Source organism: Canis lupus, chromosome 17 (genome assembly GCF_048164855.1).
Source record: "Canis lupus baileyi chromosome 17, mCanLup2.hap1, whole genome shotgun sequence".
NCBI lineage: Eukaryota > Metazoa > Chordata > Mammalia > Carnivora > Canidae > Canis > Canis lupus.
In genome coordinates, this window is record NC_132854.1 from 56998000 (window position 1) to 57022146 (window position 24147).

The 24147-nt window shown below is 43.3% G+C and overlaps 1 protein-coding gene across 4 annotated transcripts in view; it reads right to left on the reverse strand.

The window, feature by feature from the left end:
• HTR2A (5-hydroxytryptamine receptor 2A) overlaps positions 1-4091 on the reverse strand; it is a 60367-nt gene extending 56276 nt beyond the window's left edge. Inside the window, exon 1 of one of the 4 annotated variants that reach the window (XM_072783087.1) lies at positions 3205-4091. In XM_072783087.1, the coding sequence (XP_072639188.1) occupies positions 3205-3616 (412 nt within the window). In that variant the 5' untranslated portion in view covers positions 3617-4091. Of the gene's footprint in view, positions 1-1787; positions 1875-2797; positions 3170-3204 lie in introns of those variants that run through there. The other 3 variants (XM_072783088.1, XM_072783089.1, XM_072783090.1) reach the window with 3 other exon arrangements.
• Positions 4092-24147: the final 20056 nt, after the last annotated feature.

Here is a 24147-nt window from a genome sequence, read left to right on the forward strand (position 1 = left end):
AAAGTCCAGATTGGGAATATTTTTATTTGGAAAAATAATTACATAAAGCTTTAGGTATTTAGCTCAGATTTCGGTGGATGTGTGTGTGTGTATGTGTGTGGGTGAAACCCACGCAGAAAAGTATGGTGCTCTTGTCGTCATAAGTGTTCAAGAGCAGTGGTTCTCAAACTTTAGCAAATCTGAGTGTCCTAGACAGGGTCTTAAAATGGTGCTGCTGGAAAATAATAAAACAAAGTAGAATAAAATAAAATAAAATAAAATAAAATATATATAAAATAAAATGAAAAATAAAGTAAAATAAAAATAAAATAAAATAAAATAAAGTAATATAAAAATAAAATAAAATAAAAATAAAATAAAATAAAATAAAATGAAAAAACAAAATAAATAAAATAAAAATGACAAATACCCGCCATTTGCTTCGACGTGGAGGGAACTGGAGGGTATTATGCTGAGTGAAGTAAGTCAATCGGAGAAGGACAAACATTATATGGTCTCATTCATTTGGGGAATATAAATAATAGTGAAAGGTAATAGAGGGGAAGGGAGAAGAAATGGGTAGAAAATATCAGAAAGGGAGACAGAACATGAGAGACTCCTAACTCTGGGAAACGAACTAGGGGTGGTGGAAGGGGAGGAGGGCGGGGGGTGGGGGTGACTGGGTGGCGGGCACTTAGGGGGATACTTGATGGGATGGGCACTGGGTGTTATTCTGTATGTTGGCAAATTGAACACCAATAAAAAAATAAATGTATTATTAAAAGAAAAAAAATAAAAATAAAATAAAAAATAAAATAAAATAAAATAAAAATAAAAATAAAATAAAAAATAAAGTAAAAGTAAAATAAAACAAAAATAAAAAATAATAAATAAATAAATAAATAAAATAAAATAAAAAATAAAATAAAGTAAAAGTAAAATAAAATAAAAAATAAAAATAAAATAAAAAATAAAATAAAGTAAAAGTAAAATAAAATAAAAATAAAATAAAAGTAAAATAAAATAAAAAATAAAATAAATGAAATAAAATAAAAAATAAAGTAAAAGTAAAATAAAATAAATAAAAATAAAATAAAATAAATAAAATAAAAAATAAAATAAAGTAAAAGTAAAAAAAATAAAGTAAAAGTAAAATAAAAATAAAATAAAAAATAAAATAAAATACGAATAAAATAAAGTAAAAAAATGAAGTAAAATGAAATAATAAAATAAAATAAAATAATAAAATAGAATAGAATAGAATAAAATAAAATGGTGCTGCTGCCCCCCCCCCCCCCCCGGAGGTTGTGATTCTGGACTGTGCAGTGGGGCAGGAGAGAGTCATTTCTAACACGTTTGCGGGTGGGGCTGCTGGCCCGGGGGTAACACTCTGGAATCAGCGGGAGCGCTTTTCCTCCGGTGCTCAGGAGGGGGGCAGAGCTGGGCCCCAAGTATTCCAAAGCTCCCCGAGGATGCCAATACGCGAAGCACCACAGGAGGCGGGTGCACGATGCATATGCTACGTGCCCTGTCGTTGATGTAGAGGGGCACCAAGGGGTCCCACAAACCCAAAGTGTTTTGGTGGCCGCGCCAGCGAGCATGCTGCACCGAGCACCTGACACAGGGCAGGTCACAGAGCGTCGCCGTTTCTTTACACAAGCCCAGGCCCACGAGGCTGGACGACCCCTGCGTTTGCAGACCCATCTCCCGAGTGCCCCCAGCTAGGCTTAGGCTTGCATCCTGCACGCTGTCCTAGCTTAAGGCCCTTCTCTCTGATTATATTTGCACACCCACCCACACGCACAAACCTGAGCTGAAACGAGAGCCTCGCCGCCCTCGGTGAGCTCGCAGCGGAGGTCGGCCCTGGGGCTCAGGTCTGCGGGAGTCGGGCTGGGGTGGGTGGGGGGCGGTCCCGGGAGGGGGCGCGGCTCCCGCTGCCACTCGCCGCTTGCCGAGCGCCCGCCGCCAGGGGGCGCCGTTGCACCCCGAGCGGGCCTCGCCGCCTCTGCTCCTCACCTGCCCCGGGGTCGCGCCCCCCCGCCCCCCGCGGCCCGGCCCCCCATCCCCCCTGCAGCGGTCTAGGTGCCCTTCCGGGGCCCCTGGGAGCCAGGCCCCACTCCCGGGCTTTGCCTTGGACGCGGCGGTGAGGTCTAGGAGGCGTGTCTGGGAACCACAGGCGAATTTGATGAAATCATTCTGGGGTGAAGGCTGAGCAGTGCAGCAGGGAGGGGGGGCTGGCCTTGCCTGGAGCGCTTTCCACCCCGTGCACCCGGCACCTGCTCCCCGTTGCCCCTCTCCTTCCCCCCTGCACCCCCCTCCTCCTCTCCGCTCGCTCGGGTGATGCATACACCTGTGTATTCTGAGCCCCCCAAGACCCAGCTCTTACAAAGCATTTCTAGCTCCGGGTGACGGCTACGGGCCTGTGTCAGCAGCCTAAATATATTTTTTCCCCTCCCTAAATGTTCTTTTTGAAAGAAATCAGGCTGTATTGCTCATAACTGGAAAAGAGCATGGCATTCTGCTCCCTGCTGAGGGGTCTGACTGTCCCCGGGCTGGTGGAGAGCGCAGGACTCATCAGTGCCTTCCTCACCGGTTTCCACCCTCCTCCCAGACACACTGCGGGGAGTTGATGGGAGATGGTTATTCTCCACGAGTTGAGGGGGTCATTCAAAGGCAAACTTCCAAATTAGCTACTGGGGGGTGAGGGGGGACAGCAGAAGCCGGAATAATTCATTCACTCTAAGGCAGAGGGTGCATATCTTAGCATTAAACCCAACTGTGTCCCACTAGTGTTCCCAGGGACCTGGGAAGGTCTTACCTACTCCTTTAGAAGTGCTGAAAACTGTGTGTGACAAAGACACAACCACAACAACAACCACCTGTTCTGTCCTGAAGGCTGGAAGATCTGGGCATACACAGAGGCGGAAAGCAAGTGGCTTCAGGATGACAGATAAATTACTGCCGGACGACTCTGTCGGGGGCACTTAAAGTGACTACGTTACAGTGTCCTTGTCCCAAAGCACAACACTCTCCGGTGATAATAGGTTGTCTGAGCTTTTCGAACGTGCAAGCTCACTTTGAGATTGGAGTAGTGTGACAGGGGAGCCCCTGGTCTATAAATAAACCCTGGTGGTCAGCTGGGCCCCTGGGCCCGGCTCATCTGCTCGGAGCATGCACATGCTGCGTGTACCCGGCGGGTACAGCTGGGAGGCTGCTGCCACTCACCATATAGGATGGTTAGCATGGACACGGGCATGACAAGGAAACCCAGCAGCATATCAGCTATGGCAAGTGACATCAGGAAATAGTTGGTGGCGTTCTGCAGCTTTTTCTCTAGGGACACTGCCATGATGACGAGTATGTTTCCAGCAATGGTCAGAATAATCACGACCGCTGTCAACAGAGCCGACCAGTTTTTTTCCTGGAGATGAAGTAGGGAGAAGCATGGTGGCGAGAGACAGCCCTCGCAGGAAAGGTTGGTTCGGTTTTCTGCATCCACTGTCCAGTTAAATGCATCCGAAGTGTTCGCGTCTCCAGCGTTCAGGTCGTTGCCGTAGAGCCTTGGGTCCCCGTTTGACGGCATTAAGGAGCTGGTGGTTGGGCTCAAAGGAGCATTATCCTCAAAGAGGACATCCATGTCTCAGCCGGAATCCGTAGCACACGAAGTCCAGAGAAAGTAACAAGTTAGAGCCTCGGCTGGCCATGCATCTCCCCGTCCCCTGTCTCTGTCACACGGAAGCGGGCGCACCTGCTGGGCTCCTGCGGTCGCCTCCTTTCTCCCATTGTCCCCCCCGGGAGCTGAACTGCAGGGACTCTTTGGATCTCCTTCCTTCACAACGTTAGTGGAGTCTTGTTGGGTCTCACTTCTTTCCTTTTTTTTTTTTTTTTTTTTCCTTCAAAGCAAGGTCAAAAAAAGCAGACTGAACTTTTTAACACAGACGTTGCAGAGTTTCGAGCGTTCAGGGAGAAAGAACGCTGGGATCCCGGCCGGAAAAGAAAAGTTTTGTGGTTCCAGGCGTCCCATGGGCTCTGCCTCGGTCTGCCGGTGACGCTGGCCCCACTGGTTGGGCCTCCGCAGTCCGGGCACGGCTGCGCTCCCGGGCGGGGGGGGCGGGGGGCGGGGGCACCACCGGCTCCGGGACCCGCAGGTCCGGACACCCCGGGTCGCGGCAGGTGCTCGGGGCCGCCGTCCCCGCCTCGGGGCTCACCCGCCGCGGCCGCCGTCGGGAGCTGCGGCTCGCACCGTGCCCGGTGCGCAGGAGGAGAGCAGCAGTCGCGAGCAAACAGGGGCAGACAACTTCCCACGCGGGGAAATCCTCCTTGACATTGGGAACGTCTTGGCCGCGCGCCGTCTCGAGCCGGAGAGCAAGCAGGTGCGCTCGGAGATGCGACGCGGCGGGGCGCTTAGGGCCGTCCCCGGGGGCCGCACCTGAGCCCGGCTCCGCCGTCCCGCGGCTCGCGGCAGCTGCCCTGCTCCTGAGGCCGCCGCGCGGGCCCTGCTCCGCCCGCGTCACGCAGCATAATGGGGCGGTAATTGGATTTCTGTTTTGCTGACTTCAAAAACTGCAGGCGCGAGTGGAGCCGCTTGCAGCCCTGCGCGGTCTGGGCGTGCGGGCTCCCGCCCCCGCCCCCACCCCCGCCCCCACCCCCGCCCGTGGGCTCGGCCCGGAGATCCCCACCTCCCCTCCCCGCCCCTGGGCTCGGCCGGGTCACCACTCACTGCCCGCCTTCCCGTGGGCTCAGCCCGTGGCCTCCCTCCCCCGCTGGGTTCAACCCAGTGACCCCCCCAGGGCTCAGACGGGCGCCCCCCTCCGCCCCCCCCAGGGCTCAGCCCGGCGCCCCCTCCACTCCCGTGGGCTCAGCCCCGTGACCCCACCCCCCGGGCTCAGTTGGGCGCCCCCTCCCCCCTCCCCCCCCCCCGGGCTCAGCCGGGTGACCACTCCCCCCTCCCCCCCAGGGCTCAGCCCGGCGACCCCTCTCCGCCCCCCCCAGTGGGCTCAGCCGGGCGCCCCCTCCTCCCCTCCCGTGGGCTCAGCCCCGTGACCCCCGCCCCCCCGGGCTCAGTTGGGCGCCCCCTCCCCCCCAGGGCTTAGCCGGGTGACCACTCCCCCCTCCCGGCCTGAGGGCTCGGCCCGGCGACCCCCCCCCCCCGCCCACATGAGCTCAGCCCCGCGACCACTCCCCCCTACCTCCCCTCCCGTGGGCCCAACCCGGTACCCTCCCCCCAGGGCTCAGCCCGGCGACCCCCCTCCTCCCGCCCAGGGCTCAGCCCGGCGCCCCCCCCCGCCCCCCTCCGCCCCCCTCCGCCCCCGTGGGCTCCCTTGGGGAGCCCCTCCCAGTACGCGGACGCGAGCCCAGCGCGGGACCCCGTGGCCGCGGGGGGGACGCCCAGAGGCCGCCCGCGCCCCCCGCCCTCCCCCTCGGTCCGCGGGTCAGACGGCGGGGGCGGCTCAGCCGGGGCGGCGGGCCCCGCGGGGGGCTAGTGGTTTTCATTCCACCCCCCACCCCCACCCTTGTTTCTCTTTTCGGCTCCACGTTAACCCGGGGAAGTTTGTGGGTTTGTCTTTTTTCTAATGTGAGACGCTGGAGAGACGGCGTTTGACGCGGAGGCGGGGCAGGTGCGCGGGGGCGGGGGGCGCGGGGGCGGGGGGCGGGGGGCGGCGGCGGCGGGGCTGGGCGCTCAGGCACCGGGGCGCCCCCCTAAGTATCGGCACCGGGGCTGTTTGGTTTTTTTTTTTTTTTGGAAACTTATTAAAAGCATATACCGTGCAACGGACTAGTCTTCCCTGGAAGCGCTTGGCCTGAGGGCTCATTCAGTCGGAGCCTCACACGTGGAGGAGAAGCTTCCCAGAGGATCTGAGCCCCCCCCCCCCCCCCCCCCCCGCCGTGCTGGGGACCAGGAGCTGCGCCCGCGGGTGCAGGTGCAGACACCGGGCCTCCGGGTCTGTTCCGACCCCACTGAGGAGTGTCGCCCCCATGGCGGGGGGTTCCTAGGTTCCAGCCCCACCTAGGGCTGCCCCAGATCTGCTCCCTGCGTGCTTCGCCGCGTCTCTGCACCAAGCTGGGCCCCGTCTCGGGTAACTCCTCTCCGCTCCCCTCTACATACCCAGCTGCCCACCTGGGGCCTCCGCATCCCCCCCCGCCCCCCCACCTGCCCGGGCCCTGGGGCATCTCTCCACCCCTCCCCTGGGTGGGTGCACTCAGCGTGGCTCCAGCCGCACCCCCTTCCTTCACCTGCGGGGGCCTAGTGTCCACTGCCACTTGCGTGCACTCGGGTTTCCCATCCTCTAGCCCAGGTCCCACCTGCCTTCTGGGCTGCAGCGCCTCCCTCCCGGGGGGTGGGGGGGTAGGGGGGAGGATCCGCCCCGTGCCCCTCCCCCCTTCCCTCCAGGTATGCCCTGGGAGCCCAGGCTCCTTAGTCTTGAAACCCAGCTCTGTAAGTCAAACAGTAGACCCTGGTCCTTAAGTCTTCCTGGAGCCTCTGTGTTCTCAAGGGCCGCCTGGGTGAGTCATTGAGCGCCTGCCTTTGGCCCAGGGCGTGACCCCGGGGTCCCGGGATCGAGTCCCACGTCGGGCTCCCTGCATGGAGCCTGCTCCTCCTTCTGCCTGTGTCTCTGCCTCTCTCTCTCTCTCTCTGTGTCTCTCATGAATAAATAAAATCTTAAAAAAAAAAAAAAAAACTCTGTGTTTTCACCTGTAAATGGGATAATAGGGGTACCTCCCTCAGGATGGTAGTCAAACTAAAATGAGGGCATTAAATATTTAACCCAACGTGCTTAACCCAACTAATGTTCTTCACGTTAGTGACGCTTCTACTAAGCCTCCTGTTTGGTGTCCTTAAGACAAAAGCGACATCGCTCCCATCAACCTGTGCTTCCATTCCTTCAGCCTCTCCCTGGTAGGACCCAACTCCCGTCCTTGCTCCCACTTCCCCAGGCCTGGACTCCTGATTTCTTCTGCAAGCAGCCTACATGCAGACGAACTCGTGGGTTTTAAAGCATTTGGATTTGCAGTTGCCTGTGTCTGAATGCTCTCACCCCCTCTTAGTATCCATCTGGCAATTTCTACTCGGTTGTCAGGCCTCAGTTCAGAAGGTAAGTCCCCTGAATCCCACTGCTGCCACTCACTACCTGGGTGACCTTGACTAAGCTGCTGAATCCCAGTGCCTTAATTTCCTTCTTTGTAAATAGGGAAAAATAATACCTAGCGCAGAGGATTGATTGAGAGTTAAAACATACCAGGTATTTGAGCATTAAAACCAAGGCTAATCAGGACCCCAGGGTGGCTCAGAAGTGGAGCGCCTGCCTTTGGCTCAGGGCATGATCCTGGAGTACCGGGGTCGAGTCCCACGTTGGGCTCCTTGCATGGAGCCTGCTTCTCCCTCTGCCTGTGTCTCTCCCTCTCTGTCTGTGTCTCTCATGAATAAATAAATAAAATCTTAAAAAAAAAAACCCAAAAAGAAAAACAAGGCTAATCATTGGTTTACAGTAATCAAGCTTTCCACCGCTCTCCTTCCTCGGGGAAGGCAAAGACTGTGGCACCGTCAGAAGCTTTCTGTTCTATCAAGTCTCAGCTTGCCTGTGGGTGAAGACCACGTTTGTCACACACGTAGTGCTTAGATCTGTTTGTTGAATGAAATGTGTGACTGATAATTTAGCTGTTCACACATATTTCCTTATTAGATGGTGAACTTCTTAGACATCTCTTTACCTCCAAGACCAAGCATGGTATCTCCTAATGGAAGGTCCTCAGTCAATGCATTCTGAAAGGATAAATGAGTTGATGGCCTTTATTAAAAAGCATGACCAGGGAGAGGCAAAGGATCTCTAATTCCTTTTTTGTTACTTTGTGCCATGGGATACTAATTTAACTATATTAGGCAAAGGGAGATGTGATTAAAAATATTTTCTTAGAAAATTAAGGCTTTTGGGGGTACCTGGGTGGCTCAGTGGTTGAGCATCTGCCTTCAGGCCATGACCCTGGGGCCCTGGGGCCTTGGGATTGAGTCCCACATCAGGCTCCCCACAGGGAGCCAGCTTCTCCCTGTCTGTGTCTCTCATGAATAAACAAAGTCTTAAAAAAAAAAAGAAAACTAAAGCTTTTTGATAACTTTCATTTCATGAATTGCTGTGTTTCTTAGAGAAATCTGATGTTCTCAGGCTTCATGTTTTCATGGACAGCTAGGTTTCCTATCATGGCAAATCTACTAAATGAATTCCTCGGTGAGAGGCTTATACTGTGAAATAATTTTGTTAGCAGCCATTGGAGATTATTTGTGGAGTTTTATGAATACTTGTCCAAGACAAAGCAGTATGTTCAAAATCAGACCCCTGGCTATTACTCAAGCAGAGCCTATTAATAGCATGGGAGTTAGATTTGGTAGGAATGGTTTCTTAGACGTCAAACACCCTTGAATTTTGAAGAGGGGTGTACATTAGCTGCTGTAGTGAACACTGGTGTGTAGCTCAGCCCCCCCTTTAGGACCGAGATTCCTTTCTCCCCCCTGCTGTGGACGTGTTGGTGACTTATGGCTCTCTGCTGATTGTCACTGTGACAATTACCCTCAGCCAAAGAGGCCACCTTGCCCTTAGTCATGCCTCTCCTCTAGGCCAGCCAGCATACAACTGGTCCAGTTGTGAGGATGCAGAAGTTTGGCTTCCTTGCTTCAAGGCTGGACAATGCTGAAGGACCACCCTTCAGAGCTTCCATGGGATCTGCTGAGGCCTTTGCTGGGACTGCATTACAGTTAATCTCCTCTTTCTGCCTTGTCCTGCCTCCCTCGCTCCCCTGCAGGTATTGATCGAGAGCTCTCAGCAATCAATCTCCCACACACAAGTCTGTCGGAGTTGGCTTCCTGGGGAACCTAAGGCCTACATATTTAAACCTGTGTTTTAATGCTTCGGTGCCACTCCGGATGAGTTTAATGTCTAACGGAAAGCAAAACAAAAAAATTGTATGTTGATGAGTAGATTCTTCTCATACACTAGAAGTTCTTCGATAGACAGCTGGCTTGACTAACTACTTTCATAAGGAATTTAAGGTCAACAACCCCAACAGGAAACTTATTTGGGGCAGAATTTGAGTACCTAACTGGACTTTATTTAGGGATATGTTTTGCAACCAGTTTATTCTGGGAAGTGTTTGCTAGAAGATGATTACTTAAATCAGGTATCCTTAAAAAAAAATTTTTTTAATGGCTGTGGTGGTATTTGTAGCTCTTAATTTTTTTCCAGTTAAGTTAGTGGCTTATAGATATTAGTGTATGTGTGTGGGAAATTCCTTGAGCAAGTAAACTTGGAACATAATGCATCCTATAGCCTTCTCTTAGAGATCTACAGTGCATAGCAACATATTAAATGTAGTGAGAGATGGTGCAGTGACGAAATCTGTTTACCTTAACTTTCTCACTCCCCGTCGATGCCCCAGAACTCTGATTTCAGGACCCTTTTATTAATTTAATGCATGTAAAATGCAACCCAAATTAAATTGTAAAGATCTTAAGTAAATAGTTCAAATTTTGACAACTATGCACCTGTATAACCATCTCCCAAATCAAGATACCCACCATTCCCATCACTTGTGAAAGTTCTCTCATGTTGATCTAAAACTGATTTAAGTGGATGCGTGTAGGATAGACTCATTTTGGTTCTGGGTTCTTCTGCTCAACAGTATGTTTGTGAGATTTATCCATGTTGCAATGCATAGACTTCTGTAGATTATAGTTTGAAAAACTGTTACATGGCCTGGATATTTGGGAAATCCTTTATTTTCTCTTGTTCAAAGAAACACGGACTAGAGCCTTTTTAGGATCTTTTCAGGTTTCTTTTTCAAGACTGTGCAAACCTTTACCTCTGCTCAGTGGACTATATCTGATTTGATTTTGAGATGGCTGCACAGAATTCTTTAATTCCACGTTCGTTCTTAAGAATATGTCCCTGAGATTTATGCTATCCAAATCTTACTAATAGTCTGAGAATGAGAACAAATTTTCACAGAAGATTTCCTGAATGATACATAACCCATTCCTTCCTTTGGATGTGCCAGTTCTCAAGTTTGGAACAAACCAAACTGCTTGATCACTGCATGCTTGGAAAAAAGCATTAAGGTCTTTTAATGCCTTTCTCTCATACCATTGACTTGATTCAAAAGCAGCAACTATTTGGAATTAGCTAATAACTCTTCCCTATCTTTGAAATCTTCTCACAAGGGCATTTAGTTTAACAATACTCATAAAAATAACAGATAACCTTTGAGTGCTATGTCAGGCACTGTTGTACTGTTGAGTATAGCATCGAAGATAAGGTTCCTGTCTTAATTCCTATACTTAAGTAGTTGGTGGAGCAAGTAGGAGTATAGGGGTGTAGGGAAAAGGTATGAACTTGGCGATCAACGGCATGTTGGTCATGCATACAGTATGAAACTGGGTGAGATCATCTAGGGGGATTGAGTGGAAATAGAGAAAGGAAAAGAGGTTTGGGAATGGGCTCTGGATTACTCCAGTTTTTTGAGGTTGGGGAAGTCCAGAGGAAACTACTCAAGCAGAATGAGAAGGAGCAGCCAGTGAGTAAAGAGGGGCACAGAGTGGGATCCCAGAAGTCAAGTAGAGAAAAGACAGTGAAGGAAGGTGAGTACTGAACAGTCTAGTGCTCCTGATTAGCTGAGGATGAGAAATAAGAAATGACCATCATGTTTGTCGGTATGGAAGCTTTTGGCTTTGATTGGAACTGTTTGGAGCAGTTGCGATAAGAGCCCAACTGCATAGATACCAGTTCTTCCTCTCTATTTTTTCCTTTTAAGTAGTATAGACAGTATATTCTTGGAAAATAAAAATGGAGTTGTAATTGATGGGCTAAGAGGCAAAGAGAATTTTGTTTTTCAAGATAGGATACATTTTTGTGGTGATGGGAATGATCCAGAAGAAAGGGATGCAATAGAAGGAGGAGATAATTATTGGAATGACCGTGATTTGGAGAGAAGGAATAGATTTTAAAGGTTTGAAAGAGGTAGAAGATTGAACAAAAAATTCCTTTGAGAAATGTAAGACATCTGGTCTTACATCTAGAGCCCAACAGAAGAAAGTGTTTTCAAGAAAAAACCTAAGAAGCCTAATAGCATTGGGTTGTCCATTAAGATGAAAGTATACATGAGTCCATTAGATTTAGGAACATGGGTTTGGTGGTGACCCTAAAAGCAGTTTCACTGAAAATCTTAAAATATACAAGAGCAACATGGGGTATTGGGGGTGGGGAGGAACTTCTGAGAGTGGGAAGTGGAAGGACAGGATGTGGGCATGTGAGAAAAACAAGTGTCAAAGATGACTCGGGTTTCAGATCTGAGCAACTGGGATGATGGAGTTGTCTTTAACTGAAGTGGGGAAGGCTTTGGGAGGTACATGTTTTGGATAAATGTCAGATCAGTTTTGGGCATGTTAAACTGGAGATAGAACAGATAACTATGTCTTATAACACAGTTGAATATAAGGATCTGGAGGAGAATGGGGAGGTCCAGGCTGCAGATATAAATTAGGATATTGTGAGTATATAGATGGTATTGAAAATCATGAAATATTTAAGAAATCTCATCCATCTAAGGAGAGTAAGAAGCAGCCCAAGAACTGAATCCAGAGCTACCTCAACATTTCAAAGTAAGGGAAGTGAGGAAGAACCTGCAAAGAACACTGGGGAGGGGATGATGAGGAAGGAGAAAAAGCAGAGAATGTGGTGTCTTGGGAGCCAAAAAAATAAAACATTTACAAAATTTTATTTACATCAGAGTATAACATACAGTGTACAACATAAGGATTTAAGAATTCTATGTTACCTAGTGCTCATCCTGGTAAGTGTGCTCTTAATCTCCTTTATCTGTTTCACCCAGCCCTACCCCCTACCCATTTCCCCTCTGGTAACCACCAGTTTGTTCGTTGTATTTAACGGTCTTTTTGTCTTTTTGTTTTTGTTTCTGAGGTTCCACATATGAGTGAAGTCCTATGGTATTTGTTTTTCTTGATCTGACTTACTTCACTTACCATTATACCCTTTAGGTCCATCCATGTTGAAAATGCAAGATCTCATTGTTTTATGGCTGAGTGATATTCCTTTGTATGTGTATGTAACACTATCCATTCAACTATTGTTAGACACTTGAGTTGCTTCCACTTGTTGGCTATTCTTACTAATGCTACAATAAATATAGGGGTACACAGATCTTCTCAAACTAGTGTCTGCATTTTTTGGGGGTAGATATCCAGTAGTGGGAATTACTGGATCATACGGTATTCCTATTTTTAATTTCTTGAGGAACCCCCATACTGTTTTCCAGAGTGGCTGTACGAAGCTGCATTCCTACCAGCAGTGCATGAGTGCTCCTTTTTCTAAACATCCTCACCAACACTTGTTACTTCTTGTCTTTTGGATACTAAGTCATTCTGACAGGTGTGAGCTGATATCTCATTTTTGAATGTACATTTCCCTGATGACAAGTGATGTTGACCATCTTTTCATGTGTCTGTTGGCCGTCTGTATCTCTTCGGTAAAAGGTCTGTTCAGGTACTCTGCCCAGCTTTTAATTGGATTATTTGTCTTTTTGGTGTTGGGTTGTAGGAGTTCTTGGTATACTTAGGTGTTAACTCCTTATCACATATGTCATTTGTCAATATATTCCATTCACTATGTTACTCTTAGTTTGTTGATATTTTTCTTCACTGTACAAAAGCTTTCAATTTTGGTGTAGTCCCAATAGTTGATTTTTGCTTTTATTTCCCTTGTCTTAGGAGACACTTAGAAAAATGTTTCTGTGGTTGGTGTCCAAGGGATTATTGCCTGTTTTTTTCAAGAAGCTGTATGGTTTCAGGTCTTTAATCCATTTTGAGTTTATTTTTGTGTATGGTGTAAGAAACTGGTTGCATCTTATTCTTATGCATGTTAGCTGTCCAGGGTCCCCAGTATCATTTATTGAAGAGACTGTTTTTTCCCCACTTGCCTCCTTTGTCTTAATTAATCAAATAAGCACAGGTTTACTTCTGGGTTCTCTATTCTGTTCTATTGATCCATATGTCTGTTTTTTTGTGCCAGTACCAAAGTGTTTTTATTACTAAAGCTTTGTAATATGGCTTGAAATCTGCAATTGTGATACCTCCAGCTTTCTTTCTTTTTTTTTTTTTTAAGATTTTATTTATTTAGTAATGAGAGAGAGAGAGAGAGAGAGAGAGGCAGAGACACAGGCAGAGACAGAAGGCGGCTCCATGTAGGGAGCCCGACGTGGGACTCGATCCTGGGACTCCAGGATCACGCCCTGGGCCAAAGGCAGGTGCTAAACTGCTGAGCCACCCAGGGATCCCAACTTCCAGCTTTCTTAAGATTGCTTGGCTAGTTGGGGTCTTTTGTGGTTCCATACAAGCTTTAGTACTCTAGTTCTGTGAAAAATGCTGTTGGAATCGCATTGAATCTGTAGATTGCTTTGGGTAGTATGGACATTTTAATAGTGTTCTTCTAATCCATGTGCATAGAATATCTTTCCGTTTGTGTCTTCAATTTATCAGTGGTTTGGTTTTCAGAGTATAGGTCATGCACCTCTTTGGTCAAGCTTATTCCAAGGTATAATTGTAGATGGACTTGTTTTCTTAAGATAGCAAATGAACAACTGTGAAACTTTTAAGAATCATAGACTTAAAGTATTTCCTTATCTGGAAAATTACTCACAAGTTAATGTTCAATTAGAGTAGAATAGAAAGACCCCTTGGAATATTATCTTACCTTTAGGAACCTGTATGTCTTTTTCAAACTGAAAGGAAACAGATTAAAATGATCACAACAATCTGGGCAAAAGAGTTATGGTCATTTTGGGTTTTATAAGTTTTCTGAGCCGTGTACATGTGAAGGTCTTAACATGATAATTACTTATCACTTGATTAAAGGTCATAGGAAAAGAGCCAGGGATGATCTTATAGTCTTATGATGATTGGGATTCACTGGCTTGAAGGTGAGATTAAAAAAAAAATAGCTTGTTCCTTTAAGGCATAGCAGTTGTAGTATTCAAGATTTTAACGGCAGGTGGCATACATGTAAGTCAAAGAAGCATCGAAAGAAGAGTCACATGTAATTAATAAGTCCAATAATAGAACTGGTACTTCAGGCATGGCAAGATCTAGGGGCTAAAAAGATTTAGACTGTATTTCTATCTCAAGAATTAGCTCTCCTTTGGGCTGACTTGGTTTTCTTTTCACTGCACACAACTTCCTTCACATAGCTGGGAAAGATGGCTGTTGATGGTGTCATTTTTTTCCATAATTGAAACTTGTGAAAAAGGATTTAACTATGATCTCTCTTTATCACACACATGGAAAGTGGACCTGATGTTCATATGCCCATCTCTGAACCAATCATGGTGGCTGGAAGAATGGGAGTACTTCAACTGGCCAGTCTGGGTCCTGCCACCTGCCCATACTTATATATATATATATATAGAGAGAGAGAGAGAGAGAGAGATCAGGGCAATGTGGTTAAAGACCTCATTGGAACTATTTGGAATGGATGCCTTTCTAAATGAGGATTTCTACCCGGACTAGTAAAATCATGATCTAGTCTATTAGTGAAATGTAGTACTTGACTGACCTTTTTTTTTTTTTTTTTTTTTTTGCCGTGTTAATTTGGTCAGATGGGATGTGGTGCTTGAGTCATTCTAAGGTGCGTCAAGGGATATTGCCCTTGTTTAAAGTCACCAGGAGGCCACTTGATATATTCTTACTAGGTGCATTTCCTGAAATACCTAATTTACTACCAGATGTGACATAGGTTTGGGATAAACAAATATATTTTTAGACTAATTATAGGGTGAGAGGATAACTTCTTATAAGAAAAGCACAGGGGCACTTGGAATCAATTGCTTGGGCATCAGACTCTTGATTTCAGCTCAGGTCATGATTTTGGGATCATGGGATTGGCCAGTGTGGGGCTCCATGCTCAGCAGGGAGTCTGCTTCTCTCTTTACTTTGCCTCTCCCCCTACTCATGCATGTGCTCTCTTTTTCACTTTTTTAAAAATGAGTAAATGTTTAATATATATATATATATATATATATATATATATATATATATATAAATATATAGGTGTGTGTGTGTATGTATGTGTGTGTGTATATGATGCAGAACTAATAGAGACAAATATATTTGCTGATCCCAAAGAACTACCTCATAAAAATTTGCAGATGCCTATTGGGTGTATCTCAAAGATACTTAGGCAGGATCCCAATTTTTTTCTGGCACCAACCGTGGGTACAGCCATCCTGGTAGCTGTCTGTGATGTGTGCTGGCGATTATTCCTGGCAAATACACTTATTCCTAACTAGGGCATTTAGTGATCCAGAATGGGATCTGAGAGTTCTATTTGAGTGATGAGAGTCATACCTAACAGTCATCAAGCCTCTCCTCTGTGCCCCAATCCATTTCCAACTGAACACTGGTAGGGGAATAGTAGGGAATGAGGAAACTGATAGTTGAAGTAATTTCCAAGGGAGAAAAACGCTTTGGGCCAATTTTACTGAACGAGCGCTAAGAGAAAAGCAGCCTATGGGAGGAAATGCATCAAAAAAAAAAAAAAAAAAAAAAAAAAGCATGAGAGCTCACTTCTCAGAGGCTAGATTTTTAATGTCTTCACTTCTTTCAGTGAAGGTTCAATCTTTTAGCGCTGTGGCCTGATTGTGCCCTTGGTCTGTACTCACGTTGGAGCTCTTCCTCTTGAATTTTGACAGAATAAAATGAGTAGACCATATATTTGGTTCTTCTATATTCCAGTGGGTTTAATAACGATAGATTCACATAGTCAACATGAATAGGAAGTGTTGACTTCCTCAGGAGTAGAACTGTATATCAGAAAAGCCAAATTTTCACCTTCATGAGGCCACTTCTTATTTTTTATAGTGTGCTTATTTTTAAGTTTTAAAATCAACCAACCTACAATATTAGTTTTAGGTGTACAATATAGTGAATTGACACTTCCATGCATCAGCTGGTGCTCATTGCAACAAGTACCCTCCTTAATCCCCATGACCTTTTAACCCAGCCACCCACCCATCTCCCCTCTGGTAACCATCAGTTTGTTTTCTATAGTTTGAGTCAAAGCAAGAAACAGTCTTTTTTTTCCCCCTTTACTCATTTGTTTTATTTCTTAAATTCCACATACAAGTGAAATCCTTGAATCTATGGAATAAATCCCCCTTAATCATGGTGCATGATCTTTGAATGTATTTTGGAATGTGATTTGCTAATATTTTAAGGATTTTTGCATTTATGTTCATCAGGGATATTTGCCTGTAGTTTTCTTGTTTTGTAGTGTCTTTGTCTGGTTTAGACATAGTTTGAAGAGAATAGGTAGCTTTTTAAAAAAGTTTTATTTATTTAAGTAACCTCTACACCCATCATGGGGGCTCAAACTCTTGACTCAGAGATCAACAGTCACATGCTTTTCTGACTGAGCCAGCTGGTGCCCCAAGGTAACTCTTTAAATGTTTGATAGAAATCACCTTTGAAGTCATCTGGTCATGGACATTTTTTTTTTTTTTGGTGTTTTTTTTGTTTACAGATTTAATTTTGTTACCAGTAATTATTGTGTTTGGATTTTCTATTTATTCCTAATTCCGTTTTAGAAGATTTTGTTTCTAGGAATATATTCATTTTATAGTGTGTGCTTGTACTATACGGTTTTGGTCACTATTGGTTTGTAATAGAGTTTGAATGTGGGAGTGTTGTGCCTTCCGTTTGGTTCCTTTTTTGCAAGATAGCTTTGGCTACTTGGGGTCTTTTGTGGTTCTATACAAATTGTAGGATTATTTTCATTCTGTGAAAAATACTATTGGGATTTGATAGGGATCACATTGAATTTGTATATTCCTTTGGGTGGTTAAAATGGGTACTTTAACATTCTTCTAATTCATTAGCAGGCCATATTTTCCATTTACTTCTGCTCATCCTTAATTTCTTTTCGTTCATATTTCTTTTCATTCAGAGTGTAGGTCTTTTGCCTCCTGCTTAAATTTATTCCTCGGTATACTTGATGCAGCTAAAAAAATGGGAGTGTTATCTTAATTTCTGTCTCTGCCAGTTTACGCATATATAGAAATACAACAGATTTTTGTGTATTGATTCTTTTTATATTTTGCCTCTTTACTGAATGCATTTATTCTAATTCTCTGAGTTCTTCAGAGTTTTTGATATATAGAATATTACCTGCAAATGGGGCAATTTGACTTTCTTAATAATTTGGATTCCTTTGTTTCATCTGACTGCTATTGGTAGGACTTCTAGTATTATATTAAATAAAAGGGGTAAGAGTGGACCTACTTGTTTTATTGCCAGTCCTAGAGGAAAAGTTCTGTCTTTTACCATTGTTAGTATGTTAGCTGTGAGTTTGTCATAGATAGCTCTTATTATGTTGAGATGTTATCTTTAAGTTGACTTTAAGAGTTTTACTCAGGAACTGATGTTGAATTTTGTCAAAAGCTTTTTCTGCATCTATTGAAATCATACAATTTTTATCCTATATTTTGTTAATGTGTATCGTAATGATTAGTGGATATCAAACTATCCTTGCATTTCTGAAATTCCACTTGATTGTGCTGAATGATCTTTTTAATGGATTGAATTTGATTTGCTAATATATTTTTTAAGGGTTTTATTTATTTGACAGAGAGCCACTGGCAGGAGAAACTGCAGAGGGAAGGGGAGAAGCAGACTTCCCACTGAGCAGGGAGCCTGACCTGGGGCTCCAGCTCAGGACCCCGGGATCATGATCTAGCTGAAGGCAGATGATTAACTGACTGAGGCACCCCAGATTTGCTAATATTTTAATGAGGATTTTGCATCTATGATCAGAGCTGTTGGTCTGCAATTTTTTGTTATGGTATCTTTGGTTGTGGTATCAGGGTAATGCTCTGAAGAATAAACTTGGAAGTATTCCTTTCTCTTCCTTTTTTTTTGGCAATAGCTTGAGAAGAATAGGTATTATCTTTCTCAATGTAGAATAAAATTGACCAAAACATAAGGTTCTTTAAATTCACAGCTCTAATATTTTACATCTTATGAACAACCAGTTGTTAAACAAAATTGTGCCTCACTGTAAATCAAAGTATAAGTAAAATTTATAATTATAAATATTTGTGAAGTTGTTTTCAATTTGTAGAAACTTTCAAGTTTTAAAAATGTAGCAATTTTTGGAATCCACCACCTTTGTAATGGCTAGAAATCCCAACATTCACTTGGAATATCTTTATTCCTTAGTTTGAGATTCTCTGTTTTTACCATTTCCATCAGTGTTAACTTTAACTATTTTAATGACTTGGTTCCAGGTAGCTTCTCAAAGATCAAATGTCTTTGTCTAGATCATTTGCCATAAACTAAAATCAAAGGCTGTTAGGAGAAAATACTTTACCTAGTAATGTATTGTGAGAATTTAGCACCCAAGACCTGCAGATCTGTACCTGTGATCAAGGTTTTTTACATCTCTTGTGACTTCTAATATGTATATATTCTAAGTATATATGTATACCTTTACTAAAGAGCTTTAAATAATAACCTATAAAGAAGGAAAAATCAGCATGTTCCTATTACTATGAGCTGCTTTTCTTTCTTGGTGCTTTTTTTTTTTTTTCTGTTTTTCCTTCTGGTTTTGTTAATATCATTTCTAAGAATTTCTGAGGCTTCTAATGTTGGATCATATCTTGTGACCATAATCCCCACATCTGTTTTAGGCTTAATCCTACAGTTTGCTAGGATGAATGCTTAACCACACAACTATGGCAAAATAAATGTTGGTATCTCTTGGTTGATTGAAAATTGTTCTCTAGCGGTTTCTTCAAAAGTGACTCATGGAACTATATTCCCTGAGTGTTAAAAGTTAAAGCATAAATACAGACATGCTTTTTTAACATTTCATCAAAGATTCTTATCCTTCTCTTGAATATTGTACATAAATTCTTTAACCACTTTATTCAGATATGATATATAAAAAGTGTACATATTTAATGTATACAGCTTGATAACTTTGGAGAGAAGTGCATATTGATGAAGCTATCAAAACAATTTGTCATAAGCCTGTCACCCTCAAAAGTTTCCTCCCTCCCTCTGTTTTCTTTGTGTGATAAGAACACTTAACATAAGATTTACCCTCTCAGCAAATCTTGAAGTATGCAATGTGCTATCAGCTAGAGGCACTATGCCATATCATAGATCTATAGGACTTATTTTGCACAACTGAAAGTTTGTACCCTGTAACAACTCCCTATTTTCCTCCCTCCTCCCTCCATGCTCCCCCCACTCCTGGCATCCATCATTCTGCTCTCTGCTTCTGTGTTTGACTATTTTAGATTTGCTCACATAAATGGTATCACCTAGAATTTGTCCTGTGTCTGCTGGCTTCATTTAGCACCTTGCCTTCCAGGTCCACTTATCCCAAATGGCAGGATTTCCTTTAAAGCTGAATAATATTCCATTGTGTATATATCACATTTTTTTAATCCAATTATCCATCAGTGGACAATTAGCCTTCTTCCATGTCTTGGCTACGGCCAATAAAGGCAAACCATGTATATTCTCACCCTCTTTGATTTTTTTTAATTTTTATTTATTTATTTATTTATTTTTACCATTTTAAGTGTCTTATTCCTTCTGTTCATTCTAATGCTCAATGGACTTTTTTTTTTTTAAACTTTTGATGTCCAGTAATTTTACCTGGAAATGTACTGCTAATGATCATTCAGATCATTGACAGTTTTTCTTGGAACATAGTGTGCTTTTTCCTTTTTTTAAAAAAAATTAAATTGAATTAACCAACATACAGTACATCATATAGTGTGCCCTTTTAATGTGTAGATTAAATTCCTCTGAAGTTTTCTTGAATTATATCTCAACTTTTTTTGTGTGGTTTAAAACAATACATTTTCTTAGAATTCTGGAAGCCAGATGCATAAAACAAAGGTTTTGGCAGGGCTATGATCCTTCCAAAGTCTCCTGGAGAGAACCCTTTAAAAATTTTCTTAGTATTTAATTGTCCTTAGGGATACCAATTAGATGTATGTCCTATTGGTTTAATTTCTCTTAATGGTCATCATTTTCTTACTAATGCTTTATTTGTATTTCATTTTATTCACTTAATCTTTTGTCTTTTTGATTTGGCAGTGTCTATTTTTGCTATTTTCAATATGGTCTACATTTCTGTAACTACGTTGTATTTTATGCTGCCGTGAGCCAGCTCCTGCTTTATCTCTGGATGTCCCTGTTAACTTACTGAGATTGCCTGAGATCTTAGAATCACAGCTTCGAGCTGTTGTTTATATAGGTGATAGCTTTATTGAGACCTATACATTCATGACCTATGTTTGGTCAAAATTTTAATTTTCTCCATGGAATGTTTTGAGAGGGGCAAAGAGTCTGTGTACTAGTTGTCCCCATCCTCCTCCCCCTCATAGACTTTCTTTTTTTTTCTTTTTTTTAGAAATTCTCCATAGGTCTAGTGCAATTTACATATTGTTTGCTTAAGTTCCTGATCATACATTGTGTGTGAGATTTACAGCTTTACTTCTCTCTAGCCGTTTAGAGATGGGTACTGCAGGACGATGAGGCAAATATTTGCTGTAGACTCCCTGCCTCCCTGACAGGCTGCTACTTGCTGATTTCTCATTCAGCCCTGCCTTCTCTATCCCAGATGGGGTTAGGAAAGCTGCTGTTAACAACATCCTTATTCTATCTTGTTTATTACAAAAAAGGGCTTGTTGGTCCTCTCTCTCAGAGTTGGCCATCTCCTGGAAAAACGGATGCTTCCAGCTTTGAAATCTGTAGCTACAGGCATCATCTTTTGGCATTTCCCACACCACTTTTCTCCTGAATTTGGCAGTCTTTATTTTTATTTTATTTTATTTTATTTTATTTTATTTTATTTTAGTTGATTTGATTTGATTTGATTTTTTGTTCAAGTTTGCAGTAGGCTGTAAAGCCTACATTTGTTTCTAACTCTTGGTATTTCTATTTATTTAGGTATTTATTTATTTATGTACTTATTTATTTATTAATTATTTTAAAGATTTATTTATTTATCCATGTGAGACACAGACAGAGGCAGAGACACAGGCAGAGGGAGAAGCAGGCTCCCTGCGGGGAGCCTGATGCAGGACTCCATCCCAGGACCCTGGGATCATGACCTGAGCCAAAGGCAGACACTCAATGCTGAGCCATCCAGGCACCCCTTGGCGTTTTTTATGGTGCCATTGAAAAGACAAAGCAGCAAAATTGTCTTAAGTATGCATTTTAGAATCGTCTTGTTGCACTGGGTGAATTCTGTGTGAGTCAGAATTGAGTCTGACTTTCTTTTCCTACCAATTCTATGTGTCAAAGCCTTACGTTTCATTCATTTTAAGGTTTTGATACTTTAATTGCGAAGCTAAGGAAAACAGGGGAAATGTGTGTCGAAACTTGAAGAGAAGGTCTTCTGATTTTTCTCACTGTAGGGAGCCTTGAAGAACTTTGTCTTCCACAATATGCATGCTCAAGCTTTTGGCTGGTCAGGTTATCTGCTCATGGCCAGATTGAGTAAAAAGGTGGTTTGCTCTTTTCTACCATGGTTTAAAAAGTCTAAAAACTTTTAAAATTTTTTAATTTTTATTCTCATTATTTGACCTGCAGTGTGTTATATTAGTTTCAGGTGCAGGATATAGTGACTCAGCACTTCCATACATCAGTCTGTGCTAACCCCCCTCCTCTGTGGAAACCACATCCTAATAGTCTCAAAAGCAGTGGTTGTCAATCTGTGGCCCTCAGGCTAAATACTGTCCCCTGCCTGTTGTTTTAATCAAGGTTTATTAGAAAATGACCATGCTCCTTCTTACATATAGGCTATGACTTCTTCCAATGCAGCCACAGAGTAGTTGCAACCAACCATTTTGCTTACATACTCTCAAGTGTTTATCTGTCTTTTTACAGAAAAAGAAAACTGCTGACCCCTTACTTCAGAACTGATTCTCTATCACCTTATAATTCTCAAATTCCCCCACCCCCACCCCGCATTATAGTCACTCTAAGAATAAGTCAGACTTCCTTTTTTCATGTCCTATCCAGCATGTGAAAGTTTGGCATGTAAACACACCTCTTCACGGATTTCTCAGCCATAGGCCTGATTTCATTTTTGTGAGCCATCAAATTTACTTTTTTGGGGGGGGGGCAGAAAATTAGATCTTTAAAGATTTAAAGGTAAAAAGCGAAGTTAGGATATTTTTTTGCTGTTGTCTTCAGTCGTCCTTTTTTAACAATATTCAAGAATCTGTCATATAATAGATTAATCTTTCATGGCTGTATGACATGCCATAACTCCCCCCGTTTTTGATAGTATCTATTTTGGGGATGGTCATGTTTCAGGACTTGTAGAGCCATTTGCAATTGACCCCTAGTAACCAAGTAACATCATGATGGTGGAATATAAAACCACTTTATTGACCCAGCCACTTCTTTCTCTCTTCCATTCTATTTCCTCCATTTCTAGTCATGGTTATATAATTGTAATTAGAAGTTGCAGTGATTATATCCTGACCGTATGTAAAAACAAAGCATCATTTTTGCCTGGGGAAGCAGAAAGGGACCAACAGGGTGCTAAAAACACGCAGGAAGGTTGAATGATGAATGGATTTGATTTTGTTGACAACATCTAATTTTCCTCCTTAATCCTTGATCTTTTGATTCAAATATAGATTGTTGAATTGTCTCTTGATTTTTTTTTCTCTTCTTTTTGTAAATAATGTTGGTCACTTTTAAGTTGTGCCTATTTGTCCTCGTTATCAACCCTGGCCCTTCTTAATCCTCTTCAAAACTCCTCTGTAGCCCCAGTGAGAACTGGGTGGTGAGGTCGGTGGCCCAATATATAGCAAGCGTTCGGTCAATGTGCTATGACTAATCATGTGCCAATTTTTGCTGCATCTGAGGACTGGCCTTTTAAACCATGCTGACAGCCATTCAGCTTGGAATCCTTCAATACCCAGAAATGATATTTTTTTTCTGCTGTGTTTGAATTTGGCTGCTGGAATTTGATCATTTTTTCTTTCAATGACACATTTTAGTGATATCCCACTGAGTTAGAATCACAGCTCCTGGTTGTTGAAAACTATCGCAGCCAGTGCTCTTTCAGACGTCGTACACACCACATGGCTATGGCTGCTGGAGATGTCAGTGTGGTAGCTTCGTCACCACCTACCATTTGCTATCCCACCCCAGAAAATCAGGAAAATTAGAAGTATCTAAAAAATCCTCTGGGATTACCTACTTCTGAACTGGCTTAAACATTTCTTGGTAAAATTACCTGCATTTGATATTACATTTAAGAATACTAAGCTACTTCATTATGAAACATGCATTTTGTTCTAAAATCCAGGAAGGGAGAGAAACGAATGCTTACTGTGAACTGTGCGCCAACTATTAAGCTTTAGTTAATGTTACATAATCCTGACAACATTTCAAGAGGTGAAATAATATGTGACACAGATGGTCTTGGGAAGTTTAGGGATGAGACTGAAATTAAATCTCCTTGGCCAGTGCTCCTGTTGGGATCTCAACCCCTATCATTCACTCTCATTCATTCATTCTTTGTATATTTTAAATTATGTCTTTTTTAAACTTAATTTAGTTTTTTTATTAAAGATTTTATTCATTTATTCATGAGAGACACACAGAGAGAGGCAGAGACATAGGTAGAAGGAGAAGCAGGCTCGGTGCAGGGAACCCACTGTGGGACTCGATCCCACAACCCCAGGATCACAACCTGAGCCAAAGGCAGACAGATGCTCAACCACTGAGCCACCCAGGCCCATATATTCTTGGTTTTTAAATTTTTAATAACTTTAAAAATATTTATTTATTCATGATAGAGAGAAAGAGAGAGTCAGAGACACACAGGGAGAGGGAGAAGCAGGCTCCATGCTGAGAGCCTGACATGGGACTCAATCCCAGGACCCCAGGATCATGCCCTGAATCAAAGGTAGGCGCTAAACCACTGAGTCACCCAGGGATCCCCTTGGTTTTTAAATTTCAAACTGCCAAATAACTATTTGATACACATTTTCTTTTCATTTATTTTTATCTTAAAGATTTTCTTTATTAGACAGAGCAAGCACAAGCAGGGGGAGCAGCAGAGGAAGAGGGAG